General features: G+C 44.1%; 1 protein-coding gene across 1 annotated transcript in view; it reads right to left on the bottom strand.

Annotated features, from left to right (window-relative positions):
- Positions 1–18,542, bottom strand: part of ABTB3 (ankyrin repeat and BTB domain containing 3) — a 317,959-nt gene that overhangs the window by 22,163 nt on the left and 277,254 nt on the right. The window contains 2 exon segments of the mRNA XM_077761965.1: positions 618–720; positions 5,475–5,580. Of these exon segments, the coding sequence (XP_077618091.1) occupies positions 618–720; positions 5,475–5,580 (209 nt within the window).

Raw genomic sequence — 18,542 nt, 5'->3', positions numbered from 1 at the left:
AAAAAAAAAAAAAAAAAAAAAAAAAAAAAAAAAAAAAAAAAAAAATTGTGGTAAAAAACACATAACAGAAAATTTACCATCGTAACCATTTTAAGTGTACCTTGAAGTATATTCTCACTGCTGTGCAACCAATCTTCAGAATTTACTCTGTATCCATTAAACAACAACCTCTCCTGCCCCCTGGCCCAGGCAACTACCATCCTACTTTCCGTCTCTATGAAGCTGAGGACTCTTGATACTGCATCTAAATGGAATCATACAGTGTTTGTCTTCTCGTGACTGCCTTGTTTCTTTGTATCACGCCCCAAAGTTTATTATGTTGTAGCATTTGTTAGCACTGCCTTCCTTTTTAAGGTTAACTAATATATGTATAAGCCACATTTCTTTGTCCATTCATCTCCTGACGGACACCTGGGTTGTTTCCTAAACCTTTTGGCTACTATAAATAATGCTGCTGCGAACGTGGTTGTACAAATGCGCTTTGCTCTTGAACTTTTGATTTTGGAAAAGATAATCTTCCAGTCCAGGGAAGAGGCCACCAAAATTGAATTTCAGAGAACAGTAACAGCAACAGCCACACTCATAATTCAGCCGCTTTCAAAACTGACCATACATACCTTGGAGAGGCTGTAAATAACAGCACTTTGTGAGCGTAAAATGGTCTTCCTTCTACCAGAAAGGTAACATCAGACATTTCTTTATTGTTAAGGAAATGAGGATCTAGAATAGGAAGGGGAAAAAGGGTAGCTTTAGTGGAGAGAAGGGTGAAGTTTACATTTTTCTTCTGGAAAGTGCCAAGAAGAGCCGACAGCGGAAACCATGGCGATAAAACACTCATTGTCGAGACAGAGATCAAACGGGAGACAGAACCAATCAAAAGAACACTCAAATCACTGAAATTCAGGTTTTTCGTAGGTCTCCATAGCTTATTTGTGGTGAGAAGTAGCATTTCCCTAGAGGAGACTCATCCGCAGCCTGATGCAGATGATTTTCTGCTGGGAAAGGCAAACGTGTGTGCACCTCCCCTTTGCTCTTCCTCCACGGGCTCAGTGCTCTCCCTGCCTGATGGAAAGGGGGTTTAGAAGCTCTGCCCCCTTACCACTGCGTTCCAGGTGGTTCAAAATCCAAGCCCTTCTCTCCCAAAATCAGAGGCACGTGAGCCAGTCTCCGGCTCTCATCAACAATGACAACAAAGGAGGTATATCAGTACTTGCTGAGCACTTATGACGTGCCAGGCACTGAGGAAGCTCATTCGGTCCTGGCAGACAGGGACCACTGTCAGCTGTGCAGCTCGGAAACAGGCATGCAGGTTTGAGCTAGTGACAGGTGCAGTAGTCAGGATTTGAACTTGGGCTTTGAACTTTGAATTCGGATTGGAGGGTCTGCGTGATTAAGCACTAAGATCCCTATCCCCACTCCCCTTACCCCCTTATTTGTCTGTCATTTTAGCCACTGAGACCTGGAGCTCCTAAAGGTGCCAGTCTGTCCTCAGCTCGGTGTTTTCGCTCGTTGGGAATATCCACTAACATTCCTGTCCCTACCGGGTTCTGCCTCGCTCAGTTCCTGAGTCAGTCTGGATCTAATCTCTGATGGGTCTTCCTCTTAGGCCACCTGCCCTGACTTGAGCTGCAGTGCCCCAAGGGGGACCTTTAGAAGTCTCTAGATGGAAGACTGCCTCTCTGAGACATCTGCACCCAAGCTTCCGAGTCTGAGAATACACTGCGTTTTCAGCTCATGTGAAAAAGATTCTTCCTTGCCCGTGAATAGCACCACCATCTACTCATTGCCCAAACCAAAGATTTGAAGGCAACAAGACACCTTCCTCTCCTGGGCTTATCCAGACCTAGTCTATCACAAACACTGTCCTCTCTTCCTCCTATGTGTTTCTCGATCGTCCCATTTCTCTCCATCCCCAATGCCCCTGACCTTGCCAGGGCCACATGATCTCTTGTCTGGGGATCCACAGGAGCCTCTGTTCACCCCACTCTTGGCCCCTGAATCCGATGGTGCATCTCACCACAGTCATCCTTGCTACAGGCAGATCTGGTCACACCCCTCCTCTGCTATAAACCTTTCCATAGCTCCCCAGTGCTCCCACAACAGAGTCCAAACTTCTTAACAAGGCTCCCTGTGATCAGACTGCTGCCTTCTCTGGACCCTCCCTAGTCACATCCCCCTATCAACCTGTAGTGTGCTTGAGCCATACCAGTGCTGTATATTCTCATCTCTGGGGCTTCACCTGGAACACTCTCCCAATCCCTTCCCAACCTGGTTCACACCATGTGGTCTTTAAGCTTCAGTGCGACACCTTCTGTCAAGAAGCCTTGCCTGATTGCCCCCACCTCCTCAGACTGACCGTGCAACCCCTACCTGTGCTCTCATAGCCCCCTGGTATAGCCTCATTTGCTACAGAGTATTCACTGTTACTTTGCATCCCAGTTAACTTTGCTTGGGAGATCAGGACCTCGTCTGTTCTTCTCACATCTTTACTCTGTGTCTAGAACAGAAAGGTGGTCACACATAGGAAGAGTGTGGGCTCTGAAGCCAGAAATCTCAGCTCTATGACCTTAGGCAAGTTATTTAACCTCTCTGTGCCTCTGTCTCCCTTTCTGTATAATGGGAATGGTAATACCCATTATACATCTATATCAGTTACAGTGAACATTAAATGAATTAATTTTTGCAAAGCACTTAACAACATGGCTGACACATAGTACTCCTCAAAAAACATGACCATCATAGTAGGTACTTAATTAAATTCATTTTGGAATGAGTGAAGAATGAATGCCTCAACCCTGGTTCCGCAGGCTTGTTCTTAGATCCCGCCAGGGACATCATGTTTCTTCTCAGCCTGGGGACCTGACTGTTGATGGGCCCTTCCCTGGGGGTTAAATGGTTGTCCTGAAATGAGACTCCAGCTGCTTCCTTTGCCTGGGTTTAGGCTGTCTTAACCATTAGGGGTGGGGACCGGCCCCTTGGATTTTGGGGGCCATGACTACAACTGTTGGGCAAACCCTCACAATTGTACCTTTGAGCCCTGGCTGGCTCCATTTTGCCCAGACCCTGGACCCAGAATTTGTCTTCTGGGCCAACTCCTCTTCCAGCCCTTGAAGGTGGGATGGCGCCTAAGCCCCTGTGCCGCCCCAGACGGTGGTCGTTCATTCATCCTTCTGTCTGTACATATAGCTACCTCACCTCTTCCCATTAAAAAAGTTTTAATTTAGAACATATCATAAAAGCATAAAATAGTCAAAATCACTTATAATCCCACTATCATGAAAAAACCCTTCAAAGTTCTAAACAATCCAGATGAAGAGAGAATGAGAGGTCACAGGAGAAGTCTTTGGAGTTGACTAAAAGTCACGTCTCTACCTGCTTTAAAGACTAAAAGTTTGGAGTGATGTTCTTCTTCTTCTCAGCATCCAGTCTCTCTCACTCCCACTGTCTACCTCCAGACAGCCCTCCTCCTTTTTCCCAGATTGCTAGTCTCTCGTGCCTGTAGCCCTTTGAACCATCTTTTCCCAGAATTCAGCAGGAGGGTAGAGGACAATGTGTCACAAAAAAATCAAGCATGTGCTCACCAGATTGCTACAGTCCCCACCACTCCCTATTGTGTTACATGGAAGCCATTTCACTCACTTATATGACCTGTCTGGCCCTATAGAGATTCCAGTTTAGGACCCTTGTCACTGATCACTCATTATTTCTCCTTGAAAGAATCACTATTTGACAACTTGTGGTTATCCTTGTTTGAAATGCTGTATTGAAGATGCACACCCTACATGGTCCATATTCCACCTATTCATAAATACATTCTGCCCTTTTTCTTCCCCATTGTGAGCTTTGAACCTCTCTAGCCTGCCCTTATTCTGTTGATTCTGACCCTCGGAATTCCAATGCTTGGCCTTAAAGACTAGGCCCTTTTGATTGCTAAAAGAAAGCTCAGCAAATCCAGAAAGAAAAAAATGTTCCCTCCTTGCCTATAACTATAGGAAAGGAGATTTTATGCTGTGTAATTGAAACAGCCCTTCCAAATGCTTGCTCTAACAAGGGTGTCTGGTAAGGCACTGAGATGTCAGATGTTGCTACGACCTGGGAATGTAGCCTTCAATCTCCAAAGTTCGTTGATTTGCTTCATCTTTGTAATGTGTTACTTGGACAGCATTTTAATTAATACCTGTTTTCTACAAGGTAGAAATATATGCAGTTTTGGTACATCCTACTTTGCCCACACGAATGGGTAGAAAGGAAAAAAGACATTTGTTGTGACTACTCAGTTTTTCGATTTAGCAAAAAGTTGGTGTCATTTCAATGAACAAGTTTTTCATAACAGGAACAAGAGTCCTTTAAAACGGTTCCATGAATTCAGCCTTTTCGCTAATTTCAAGTACCTCACCTGTTCCAGACATAGTGATTTTGTTACAGAATAGCATTTTTGGACGCTCCCATTTCTCAAATGTTGCCCAGTCTTTGCAGGAAAAAATAGGAAGTAGGAAAGTCCCCAACCTTCACCATAAAAGGAATTCTTTATCTGTTATATTTTATCACTCCCCAGGTGGCAAGGAGAGAGGTCCTTGCAAAGAAGGCTCCTGTTTCAGGCTTCAAGCAGCCAGGCATTTCTTTGCTTTATTTCCAGACTGATCAGCTAGGTCACGGCAGCCCCAGGATCCTCTGCATGCAATCAATTCCTGACGGAAAGTTTTCTCCTGGAAAATTCCAGAAGCCAGACTGTAGAGGGATGGAATTATGGCTTTGGGAGGAGCTGGGCAGCTCCTTAAGTGAATCTGCAGGCAGTGCAGACCTTCCCGTTCTTTAGCTGAGAAGTGGGGTGACTTGCAGCGTGTACCTCCTGGGGTGGCCTGAGGGTTACCTGAGATGGGGGAAGTCAAGTGCTAGGCTGGGGCCAGCCCAATGCAGTGTCCAAGCAGAAGAAAAAGTGATTCTTGGTACTCTGATGGGATTTCAGAGTGTCTAGTCTCTTCATCTCAGGTATGTTCCCCTCACCTGTGTGTGGGGGGGGGGGGAGGGAGAGGAGAGGGATGGGCACTTGTTTCCTCTCCTCCTGGGTCCCTGCAGAAGGACTCCATTAGAAGAACACTGTGGGCCTGGCACCGTCCCCTGCTTGCTCCTCCTCAGGGAGGAAGAGGGACTTCTTAGAGGGGGAGTGGTTGGGGGAACGAGCTGCCTACACAGCTCAGACTTCTGCAGGAAGTGCATGGGCTCTGGGGCTGTCATCTCTGTGGGAGAAAATCCCTCAGTTAGAGGGACAAGGTACTGGCAAGTCTCCTTGTCCACATGTCCAAGGTACAGGCTCTGGTTATCACATGAGAGGAGGATGCCCTGATCATCTGCCTGACTCCTGTACCCATCTTAGATGCCCTCCAATACTGCCTATGTTCCTTTGGGCTTTTGCTACCTCTGTATCCTCAAATCACAAGGTTAACAGCAAGGGGCAGGGTATGTGAGGCACTTACCCAGGCGCGAGGTCTGCTTGCGCTTGATCTCCGTGAGCTTGGGGATGGGGTAGGGCCCATAGCAGTGGGTGAAGATGACACACAGCTGCTGGCTGATGACCTCGTTCTGCGTAAAGGAAAGAACAGATCATGATACAGGGCCCTGCACAGCCTTGGCCTTGTCCAAGCTGTTGGCAGGAATGCCTGCCCCCGGAGGAGAGGGGCCCACAAACGTCTCGCAGGTTCCAGAAGCAACCCCCACCCCTGGATCTCACACTTTGAGTTTGCTCAGCAGGCTGCGCATGTGCTCACTGCGTTTGTCCATTGTCTGTTTCTAGTGGGTTCACTGATGAAAGCTTAATTTGTAAATAAATCCTTCCCTCTTGTGCTACTCACATGTCATCCACTGGAGAGCAAGTTTATAGCTCATAGAATGGAAAGTAAGTTTTTACCCCAAACACACCTTTATCAATACTCTAAAATTCTGGAAGCAGTGAATTACCCTGGAAATAGCATCAGGAAGCCCTTCTGATCCTGTGACTGTGCTCTCCAGTACCCAGACACAAATGCTCCTGATTCAGCTTTCTTATGAATTTGATTTTGGTGCTGAAGCATTTCCGGATCCAGGAATGTTCAGCTGAATCACTTTCTCAAAAAAAAAAAAAAAAAAAAAAGCTGGGGGTGGGGGACAAGTTCTGTAACAGCTGCCTCCGATTGCACAGGGACAAAGGAGCCCGTTTCTGATAGCCCTTCATGTTTTTGCCTCTTTCCCCTTAGGACCCACTGCTGTTCAATTAGTCTCCCTTCAACTGCCGGTGTGTGGGAGGGAAGCCACAAATCACAGCACTTGATGCTTTTTATTGGGTGAAAGGGGTTGAAACTAGGGGCTGAAAATGGGGATGAGGTAGAAAGACATTGATAATGTATTAAGAAAAGTAGGTTACAACACAGTTTGTACCATGTATTTTTGGAAATAAAACCCCACATATATACTTGAGTTAACAGATACGTACAGGAAATGTCAGGGAGAACAGAATAGCTACCTTTGGCTGGGATTACAATGTTTTCCCTTTTCTTTTTATCTGTATTTCCTACAACAAACGAGCATTGCTTTTGTAATGCAAACAATAAATCTTACTTTTTATTTTAAGGATGGGTTTGGGACAACTGATGATGTCAGTGGTTTGAGATATTCTTGAATGCGCTTCATTGTGCTTCCGAAGAGGAAGGCTACATCTCAACACATGAAAAGAAACCGACCGTTTGATGGAAGAGGATGAGATCCCACACAGCACCATGTTACCTTGGACGTGATCCACAGAGGTGCCCACAGGGATGCAACTGATATAGGACAAAGGGACTCTGCTTTCAAAAATGATGACCAAATGGTGTTAGATGCTCCTCTCAACACTCACATAGTGACTGCCTGCCTCATGGCTTCATGCGGAAGAGGAATGAGAACTTTGAGAACCGCCGCATGAAGCCATGAGACAGTGTGGTCTATGGACCAGCAGCATCAGCATTGCCTGGGCTTGTTGGGAATGCAGATTCTCAGGTCCCACTTTGGACCTTCTGAATCAGAAACACTTGGAGGGGCCCAGCAATCTGTATGTTATTATTTAACATGTTTTCTGGTGATTCTGGTGCTCTCTTAGGTCTGAGAGCCACGGGTTTTTAAAAAAATTTTTAAAAATGTTTTATTATTTTTATTTTTGAAAGAGAGAGACACAGAGCATAAGTGGAGGAGGGGCAGAGAGAGAGAGGGAGATACAGAATCGGAAGCAGGCTCCAGGCTCTGAGCTGTCAGCACAGAGCCCGACGCAGGGCTCGAACCCACACACTGCGAGATCATGACCTGAGTCAAAGTCGGACGCTAAACTGACTGAGCCACCCAGGAACCCCGAGCCATAGGTTTTAAGTACTGATATTTTCTCCCGAGTTAGACCTCTGAGCTGGAGGCTGTAAATCTGTTACCCCTGGTCTAAAGCCTACCATTCAAAATGTGTTCCACAGACCACCAGAGGCAGTAGCACCTGGGAGGCTGTCAGAAATGCTGACTCTCACCCCAGGCCCCCTGAATCAGAATCTGCAATACCGTGCCGTGCAGAGGATCCCCATGGACACTAGTGTTCGAGAAACGCCGTATGGAAGGCACAGCTACGGCCCTCTGAATGAAGACTGCTTCCTCCAAATCCCTGGGACTGGGAATATCATGAGGTACCATGCCTGTGAATATGTGACATTACAGGGCAGAAGGGGCTTGGCAGGAATAATTAGAGTTCCTAACTATGGTTTAAATGGACCTTCATATAGGCATATTATTCTGGAATGTCTGGGCAGGCCCAGTGTCATCACATAAGCCCTAGAATTAAGAGACAGGAGAGGAATTCAGAAGGGATGGGGGAGAAGAGGATTTGAAGCCTGAGAAGGACTTGATGTGCTGTCACCGCCTTTGAGATGGAGGAGACTGCACGGCAAGCTAGAGGGGGAATGCAGGCAGCAACCCTGGGAGGAAAAGGGGACCCCCAGCTGGCAGCCAGCAGGGGGGCCTCGGTCCTACAACTACAAGGAATTCAATTTTACCCAAACCTGAATGAGCGTGCAGGTGGATTCTTCCCTGGAGTTTCCAGAAGGGAACACGGCCCGATTGACACCTTGATTTTGGGGCTCTGTGAGACCCCATGCAGAGAACCCAGTGAGGTACTGTGCCTGGCTTCCGACCGTGGAAACCACGAGATACTTCGTGAGTGCTGCCTTCAGCCTCTACACTGTGGTAACTTGTGCAGCAATAGCACACTACTACATCTCATCCAGAGTCTGCCTCAGAGGGGCCGCGTTTCATCATCCTTGTGATCCGAGACTGCCAGGCGCACTGAGGATGCTTCGAGGACCAGCAGATCACAGAAAAGAGGCGGCCCATGTCTGCGAATGTGCTGCACTGACTGGGTGATGAATGGCACTGGTCTTTCCAGTGAAAGGCATCTAACCACCTCGGGTGAAGGGATGAGGATCCACTTCCTCATCCTGGTGGTGGCCTGTGAGAGAGGCCTGAGCAGCCCATGCTCTTCTGTGGGGACTGACGGATTGGATGGTGGTGGTTTAATTCAACGCTAAAGGTATTCATGAATCATCCGAGATGTGTCCTGCACCATGAAGGGAGCTGTATTCAGGGTAACCAAAGCAGCCAGGGCAAGACCCCTCCTCTCAGAACCCAGAGCTGCTTCATGCTCTGTAACTTGAGTATGTGCTGTACTGCCCGAGAAAGTATAGGTAAGGGGTGGCCATGTCGACATGTCCCAAAGCGACAATCCTCAGATACTGACAAGTTATCTGGAGGAGCATCACTACCCACCTAGTTGATGGCAGTACATAATGGCTTGATTCCAAGGAGAAAGGTTGGGAAAAGGGGGAAAGAGGAAGTCTACAGCTGAGAAATTTGACAGGAGCCACCAGAGCCAGGTGATCAAGGTCAACTCCAACAGTGAACACTCATGTGGAGAGTGTGTGCCCTTGATGCGGTGGGGACGGTGCTTGACTTCTGTGGTCCTCCTTCCCAAGCCCATAACCTCAGTCTCACCATGAGAAAAACACCCCAAATTCCACTAGAGGGCATCCTATAGTAGTATATCTGACCAGTACTTCTCAATTACACAATTATAACAAATGCACGATACTAACGGAAGATATTAACAATAGGGGAATGTGGGTGAGGGGCTGTATGGGGAATTCTGTGCTATCTTCTCAATTTTTCTGTAAATCTAAAATCATTCTAAAAAAATGAAGTCTCTTCTTGGAAAAAATCTGCCCAATGAGGAGACAGGAGCATTATGCTGGAAGTATTAGAAGTTTAGGAGAAGGGGAAAGAGGAGGAGTCAAGGATCAAAGGGGACATCAACAGTTCTCTGGGTTTTGTTTATCCCCTAAAGGTTTCATGAACATGAACTTCACCCTATGTGCTAAGTGATGCAGGCAATCATGCCTTAATTCTTTCTTCAAATATTTATTGGGCATCTGCTAATTACCAGGCACTATGTGAGAGCTGTCTGGACCCAAAACGCTGCCTCCTTTCCCAAGGCTTTCTGGCTGCTTCTCTTTCAGACACCAGAGCCCTAAGAGAAAACTCCTCACTGTGTCCTTGAAGTCATCTGTGTTTGTCAAGGTGTCTGCTCTGTGCCCTTTCCTGTGTGTTTCCTCCAGGTAGGAGGATTATTGGGATCATTCACTCTAGATTCCTCAGTATCCAAAATGAATTGGGTCTCCTGGAGGGCTTCCCTGAGCAAGAAGGGGTGCTGTAATTAGTAGCAGTTAAGAGCTCTAGTGGAGTGAGACCATTGGGTTAGATGGTCAGTTTGGAGCAGTGAACTGGGTTATTCTTTGGGTTTGGTTAGCTCTGGGCCCAAACCTGAAGATGGCAGAATGGAATTAACCAAACTTGAGGCTCACTCTATTTTGGAGGCATGGGTAGGTGGGGTAGCTGTGCTGTGATAGGTACCTCCATCCTCCTCTGAGTTGTACATTTAAGAGAAGTGCTTTTAGGCAAAGGCACCACAAGACTCGACTGGTCTGTGCGTGCCTATCTGTGCATGCAGGCTCTGAGCTGGGGTGCCAGAGCAAGCGCAAGAAGGTGGCACAGGCTGGGGCCGGGTGGGCATTTGGCTGGGCCCAGGTACAGAGCATCTGGTTAGCGGTTGTCACTGGCATGCTGCTGGGTCCCAGTCACTCAGGCCTCTCATGGAAAGTGCTGGGTGTGCACACGGGGTGAACGTAGGTCCTCAGGACTCAGAACTGTGTGGCTACACAGAACCAAAGGGGGATAGATTCCTGTGGAATTGTGGTTGACATCTTTCCTCTCTTCCTCTGACCCTCGCTTCTCTCCTAAAAAGATACTGAAACATTTTCTTTTCTTCAGAAAGGAATGCTGGGATTGATCCCAAAGGTCCTTTTTAGGCGGGTTAGGCAGGGGATCTACACAGTGGTAAAAACTTGGACAGGGGGGCCAGACGGGGCTGAGCCCAAGTCCTGGCTCCTCACTTACTAGCTCTGTGACTGTAGGAAAGTTACTCAGCTTCTCCGGGTCTCTGTGTCCTCTTCTGAAGTGGATTAAAAATATCTGCTTGGTGAGGTTGCTAGGAGAGCTAAAAAGGATAGTGCATCACAACATACCATTAGCCTGAACTAAAGGAAATTGCTGAGATTTGACCATTTTTTAACCCCCAACCAGCAATTTCCTACAATTCAAACCAATCTCTTTTTTTCTAGATTCTAAAATGTCATACAATTAATGACAGCTTTCAGGAAGAGAAAAAAAAAACCCAACCTCACTGCATTAACACACACATTCATTTTTAAGACCCATTTCAAATTGTGAAATGCTAAAAGATGAAAAAAGCTGCATCTCAAAATCAGGAGATGGTGGAAATACTGTTACTTTCCAGGGACCCCAGCAGTGAGTTCACTGCTTCAATCCTTCATCAACAGTGGTTTGTCCCTAGACTGGCCCTTTCACATGGAATATGCTAGGCTGACCTATGAGCAGTGAGCCTCTCTCTGCCGGAGCACATCTGGAAAGGGTAGAGAGATGGGAAGGGCACCAGAGTCCCCTGAGGTCAACACACAGTCTCACGTCTGTCACATAATAAACTAAAGTGCTTTCAAATAGTCATCCACGTATTTTGATATGTACCCTGTATTCACTGCAAGTGATGTGGGCCTTCTAATTCTGGTAGCACTATAGCATTTCCTTTGTAAGTACATTTAGCAGATGGTAAGTTAATTTAAATGAAAATATCAAGTGAATAATAATCAGTGAGAGTATCTTTTAGGAATGAAAGGGAAGTCAGACATTCTCAGGTAAAGGAAAATTTGGTGACTAAGAAAATTTGTCACCAGGAAACCTATCCTAAAACAATGGCTGAAGAAAGCTCTCTAAATTGAAAGGAAAAGATAGAAAAAGAAGCTTCAAACCACAGGAAGAAAGAAAGAATATAATAAACAAAAGTATGGGTGAACATAATACTCTTTCTTTCTCCTTTTGAGTTCAAATATGTTTGATTGATGCAAAAATTTTAAGAGTGTCTGATGTGGTTCTAAGTGTCTGTAGAGGAAATATTTAAAAACAATTATGTCACAAATGGAGGAGAGTAAATGGGCATAAAGCGAGGTAAGATTTCTATATTTCACTTGAACTGGTAAAATGATGATACCAGTAGACTGTGCTGTTATGTATATATAATGTAATATTGCAAGCAACCACTAGAAAACCTATTCGAAGTGTACAAAAGCTATCAAAAATACAACAGACAAATAAAAATGGAATTTAAAAAATGTTCAAGTAGCCCACAGGAAGACAGGAAAAACAGAGCAAAAGGCAGAGAAATCTAACAGAAAATAAAAAATAAGATGGCAGAGGCACCTTGGTGGCTCAGAAGCGTCCAACTTTGGCTCAGGTCATGATCTCAGGATTTTTGAGTTCAAGCCCCGTCATTGGGCTCTGTGCTGACAGTGCAGAGCCTGCTTCAGGTCCTGTCTCCTTCTCTCTCTGCCTCTTCCCCCACTTGCATACATGCACATGCTCTCTCTCAAAAATAAATAAACTTAAAAAAAAAAGATGGCAGACTTAAGCCCTAAAGTATCAATAAAATGTAAATGGTCTAAATATACCAATTAAAAGACAGATTGGCAGAGTGGATGAAAAGCCCAATTATATGCCGTTTACAAGAAAATAAGTTCAAATATAATGAAAATGGCAGATTGAAAGTAAAATGGTGAAAAAATCATACAAACATTAATCAAAGGAAAGCAGGAGTGGCTACATTAATATTAGATAAGGTGGACTTCAGAGCAAAGAAGATTAACAGAAGCAGAGAGGGGCATTATATAATGATAAGAGGGTTAATTCATCAAGAAGACATTGTAAACCTAAATGTATATGCATGAAACAACAGAGCTGCATAATATTTGAAGCAAAAACTGACAGAATTGAAAGGAGAAACAGACTAATCCATAATTAAAGTTGGAGACTTAACACCTCTATCTGAAATGACAGAACAAGGAGGCAGAAAATCTGTAGGATGTGGAAGAACTCAACAACACCATCAACCAAAAGAATCTTATTGACACTTATAGAACACTCCACTCGACAATAGCAGGAAACAGTGTTTTCAAGTGTCCACAGAACATATCAAGACAACCATACTTAGGGCCATAAAACCAACCTCAAGAACTTAAAATAATCAAAATAATACAGATGGTATTCTCTGAGCACAATGGAAGCAAACTAGAAATCAGTAACAGAAAGATAATAAGAAAACCTCCAAACATTTGAAAACTAAACAACACACTTCTAAATAATTCATAAGTCAAAAAAGAAGTTCCAAGGGAAAAATAAAAAGTAACACTGAACTGAATGAAAAATGAAAGTAACACATCAAAATTTGTGGTGCACAGACAGAGTAGTGCTGAGAAGGATCTGTACAGTATCAAACACATATTTAAGAGAAGAGAAAAAAGTCTCAGATCAATAATTTAAGCTCCTACTCAAGAACCTGGAAAAAGAAAAACAAAATAAACTCAAAGCGACCAAATAATAAAGATAGGAGAAGCAACCAATGAAGGTTAAAACAGAAAAATAGTAGAGAAAATAATGAATCCCAGAGTTGGTTCTTTGGAAAGATGAATATAATTGACAAACCTCTAGGAAGACTGACAAAGAAAAAGAAGAGGACCCAAAAACAAAATCAGGAATGAAACAGGGACTATCACTATAGACTGTAGACATCAGAAGGATAATAAGAGGATTATTTATTTATAATATTTTTTATATTATTTATGTCCATTTATTTGTAGATGACATGGCTATCCAAGTAGAAAATCCCATTGAATCTACAAAAAATTCCTAGAATAAACAAGTTCAGCAAGGTTGCGGGATACAAGATAAATATTCAAAAATCAATTGTATTTCTTTGTGCTAGCAATGAACACATGGACAGAAAAATTAATACAATACTTACAGTTTCTTGAAAAAATATGTATATATAAATCTAACAAAACAGGACTTGTATGCTGCAAACTCCAATATTGATGAAAGAAATCAAAGAAGATCTAAGTACACAAAGAGATAAACAGTTCACAAATTGAAAGACATCTTTACTATGTTAAATCTTTCAATTTGTGAGCTGTTTATCTCTTTGTGTACTTAGATCTTTGTTGATTTCTTTCATCAATATTGTGGTTCTTATCAAAATCTCAGCGGGGCGCCTGGGTGGCTTAGTCGGTTAAGCGTCCGACTTTCGCTTAGGTCATGATCTCGCGGTTCGTGGGTTTGAGCCCCGCATAGGGCTCTGTGCTGACTGCCAGCTCAGAGCCTGGAGCCTGTTTTCAGTCTGTGACTCCCTGTCTCTTTGACCCTCCCCTGCTCACGCTGTCTCTCTCTCTCTCCTAGAAATAAAAAACATAAAAAAAAATCTCAGCAAGATTTTTGTTGTTGTTGACATAGCAAGTTTATTCTAAAGTTTACATAGATGGGTGCCTGGCTGCTTCAGTCACTAAAGCATGCAACTCTTGATCTTGGCCCCACATAAGAGGTAGAGTTTACTTGAAAAAAAAAAACTCCACAAAATTTAAATGGAAAGGCAAAGAACACAGCTAAAATAATTTTTAAAAGAAGAATAAAATAGGAAGAATAAGTCTACCTAACTTCAAGATTTATTTATAGCTACACTAATTAAGACTGTGTGGCCATGGTGGAGGAACATAGATCAATGGAACAGAGTGGAGAACCCAGAAATAGACCCAAAGATGCCCTATCGACTTTTGACAAATGTGCAAAAGTAGTTCAATTAAGGAGAGAGAGACTTTTCAACAAATGCAGCTGGGAAACTCAACATCCATTGGCAAAACAAGCAAACATACACACACACAAATAAAACCCAAAAACCTTGACATAAGTTCCACACCTCACCTCATGCAAAATGAATCACAGATTTCAGTGGAAAACACAAAAACTAAAATTTCTAGGAAAAAATATGAGGAAATATTCATGATTTAGGGCTTGACAAGGAGTTCTAATACTTGATACCCAAAGCATAATCTCCATAAAAAGACAAGTTGATAAATTAGATTTCCTCAAAATTAAAAGCTTTTGCTCTGTGAAAGATTCTGTTAAGAGGATAAGAAGATAAGCTATAGAATGGGAGAAAATATTTGCAGACTGCATATCTGACAAAAGATTAGTATCACTCAAAATTCAACAGTTAAAAAGCAAACAGCTTAATTAGAACACAGACAAAAGACACAAAGAGACATTTCACTGAAAGAATATCTAGATGGCAAATAAGCTCATGAAAATATGTTCAACACCATTAGCTACTTAGGGAAATGAAAATCAAAACCTTGAGATACCACTTCCAGATCTATCAGAATGGCTAAAAGAAAATATAGCAATAACACCAAACAGTGAGGATGTGGAGAAACTGGATTATTCCTACTTTGCTGGTGGGAATGGAAGATGGTACAGCCACTCTTAAAAATACGTAAGCAGTTTCTTTAAAAATGAATCACACAGCTACCATACAACCCAGCAATTGCACTCCTGGGAATTTATCCCAGAGAAATGAAGATGTATAGTCACACAAAAGCCTGTGCACGAATGTTTAGAACTGCTGTCTTTGTAATAGCTTGAACCTGGAAACAATTCGGATGTCCTTCAGTGTGTGAGCAGTTATGCAACCTATGGTATATCCATGCCACGGAGTACTGCTCAGCAATGAAAAGAAACAAACTAGGGGTACATCCAACAACCTGATGAATCTTCAGAGAATTATGCAGAGCGAGAATATCCAATTCTAAAATGTCACATAGTGTATGATTCTACTGAAATTAGATTCTTGAAAATGAGAGAAACGGAGAACGGATTAGTGGTTACCAGTGGGGTGATAACAGGGTGAGGGCAGAAGGCAAATGGGTTTGGCTAGAAAAGTGCAACATGAGGAAATCCTGTGGGTGATGGAAATTTTCTGCATGCTGACTATAGCACATCAGTATCTTGGTTCTGATATTTTATGGTACTCTAGTAAGATATTGCCAATGGGGGAAGCTGAGTAAAGGGTACATATGCTGTCTCTTCCTTCTCACAACTGCATGTGAATCTACAATTATCTTGAAATCAAAAGTTTAAAAAACTAAAATATTTCAATTAAAAAGGTGAGAAAAAAATTTAAAAGTGTACAAACCACAGGAACCGCCCCCCTCCCCCCCATCATGTCTTGTCTCTGTCTAAAACCTCCAGGGGTGTTCTACTCACTGCACATGGAGGGAAACCCAAGCTTTTCACCATGGAGAAAGATTCCATGCAATCTGATTTTTAGCTCCTATACGTCTCCCTTTGTTCCACTGTGTCCGTCACATGGCTTTTCTTCTGGTTGTCCCAACACACCAAGCATGTTTCCATGAAGAGCCTTAGCTCCTGACTCCCCCGCTTGGAATACTTTTGCTCCAAACCTCTGCATGGCTGGAGCTTTTCCTCACTTTGGTGGTGGTTCAAAGGTACCTTCTCAGGGAGACCTTCCTTACATCTTGTCCAGCTTAGGCCATGCCTGCCCCATCCTCAGAGACTATATCACTGTCCAAGTTCACTTTTTTTTTTTCCATAGCATGTATCAAGCTCTCGCTCTCTTTCACCGATCCATTTCCTTGCTTACTGTCTGTCTGCCCCTCCCCTGCACATAGCAAGCTCCAGGAGGGTGAAGAACGTTTCTCTCCCATCACCACTGCAGCATATAGTGAGCACGCGTGACTGCTGAATGAATCAGTGCCCCGGGGAATTATGTGAGGGAGAAACGGGCCAGGAACTTTCTTTAAACAGATGCATATTAAGAGATGACTATATTGTTTGGCTCCTGGGAAATCTAGAGATGCTGAATTCCTTTGAAGTTAAAATTTAGAAGAGGGAGTAAAACACATCTGCAACCAGATTTCAAGTAATGTATGAATGAGCACAAGTCAAGGATGGGAAGGCATATGCTTCACTTCATAGTACAGCTGTATTTCTGGGAGCTGACAATAAAGTGAATTTCTTTATTGGATTTCTATGTTCTTATGCATTATTCCTTATCTATCTGATAAAACCAGATACCTTCCCACTGAGAACAGCAGATGGAATCTGAACAGGAATCCTTTAATGGACAGAGAAGGGACAAGGCTAGGCAGTTGCGTGATGTGTGGCTACTACTATCCTCCAGTAGGAAACATTAGAGGGCACAGCTCTGTAGCGCTTTCTCAACATTCCGAATTTCTCTACCACCGTCTCTCTCCAGTCTTCTTTTGACCACAAGAACATCACTCATACTTGGGGAATGGGGAATGCTTGGCTTCACATAGCAGCCATGGGAAATTAATCACCTTTTGTCCCCCTCCCACCAGCAATGTACATGATGTGTAATACCACACTTCACCAGTAGGGGTTGCCACTGGACCCCTATAAGGGCAAACCCCACTCTTGAATGCACCATCTTTCCCAGACTGCCCTCTGGGCAAGGAGGGGCTTCCTATCCCTGGCTCCCTCCACCCTTGAAGATCAGTACAGCTGATAGGGGTGACATAGGGTCGGTGTATGTGTGTGTGGGAATTCTAGTCCACACCTCCTGACAAAGGCCCTTCCCTTCTTCTCAACACTCAGACACTGGCTGTGCTTTTAGGGGTGGTAGGTGAGTGGGGCATAAGGGGCCTACTGGGTGCTGGTAATGTTCTCTTTCTCGGCCTGGGTGCTGATCACACAGGTAGGTTTACCTTGTGAAGATTCACTGGGCTCTACAGTTATGATCTGGGCACTTTTCTGTACGTGTGTCAGGCTCTAAAACTCCAAAATACAGTTTATTTTAAAAAGCCATAGAGTAGGTTTACTTAATACACAGGATGCCTCAGTCATTTTTGGAATTCCCACTACAGTCTGAAAAAAGGAAACAAACAAAAACCAAGAAACTAAAAATAAGTTAGAACACCTAACCCTGGGAACAGACTTAGGAATGTTTTCCACTAAAGTGGTTGCTTAGGTAATTGCAAGTGAACGCTTCATTCATTCATTCATTCATTCATTCATTCATTCAACGTTAGAGGGATGACAGGTGAGGGGCAGGGAGAATTTGGCTTTGAAATGCTTCCATTGGGTTTTGCTCTCCGTGGACTCACTAAGGCTCATTACCCATGGGCTGGCANGCTCAGGATAGGATGCTGATGAGAATCCCTAAGGAGAGCCACTCTGGAGCCCAGGCCAGGTGTTCCGAGGCTCAGAAAGCAGACGGGCCAGGCCATGTTGCTGCTGCTTTGCTGTGGGGCCATCCTGCTATCAGAGAAGGTGGCTCTAGGCTCCCTTCTTCACTCTTTGGGAAGCCTGTCGGCCCAGCCTGGCAGGGGAACCCGCGGTGCCCTTTACATTCAGAGGCCTATTTCTCCTGGGACTTCAGAGGCTCCCCTGTCCCAGAGGGACCCCAGACTTCTGCAAAGTCTGTTCTGGAGCAAAGGGGTTAAGAGGCTGGGGCTGGAGCTGGGCTGCCTGTGTTTAAGCCCAGGTCTGCCACTTACCAACTATATGACCTTAGGCAAGTAATCACCCTCTCTGTGCCTTGGTTAACCCATCTGTCACATGGGGATAAGAACATCACCTCCTTCAAAGGTTGTGAGGATTAACTGAGTTAATCCTTATATCATGCTTAGAATAGTGCCAGGCACATAGTAAATATAAAAAAAATGTGTTTTAGCTTAAAAAAATCCTCATTTGTGTCTTGAGACAGTTCATTATAAAAGGGTTCCAAGTTAAATGAGTTTGGGAAACACTTGATTGCCTTTGTGAATTAGGGTATTCGAGGCTCTGCGGGAGAGAAATTGGAGTAATCCAATGTTAGCCGGCAGAAGGAGCTGACTTTCAGCCTGCTCTCAGGCCAGTATTCAGGGCTGGCTGGTATGTGCATGCAATGGGGTGTTAAATGCTTTGATACCATCCCCTCTGAGGGAATGGCTTTTACAGAACACCCTTTGGGAAACCCTGGAGGTGTTACACTCTGGTGAGGCCAGCTTGATGGCAGAGTCGCCTGTACA

Source organism: Crocuta crocuta, unplaced genomic scaffold (genome assembly GCF_008692635.1).
Source record: "Crocuta crocuta isolate KB4526 unplaced genomic scaffold, BGI_CrCroc_1.0 scaffold193, whole genome shotgun sequence".
In the NCBI taxonomy this organism is placed as follows: Eukaryota; Metazoa; Chordata; class Mammalia; order Carnivora; family Hyaenidae; genus Crocuta; species Crocuta crocuta.
Note: the sequence above shows the minus strand (reverse complement) of the source record. Positions and strands in the feature narration are given on the sequence as shown.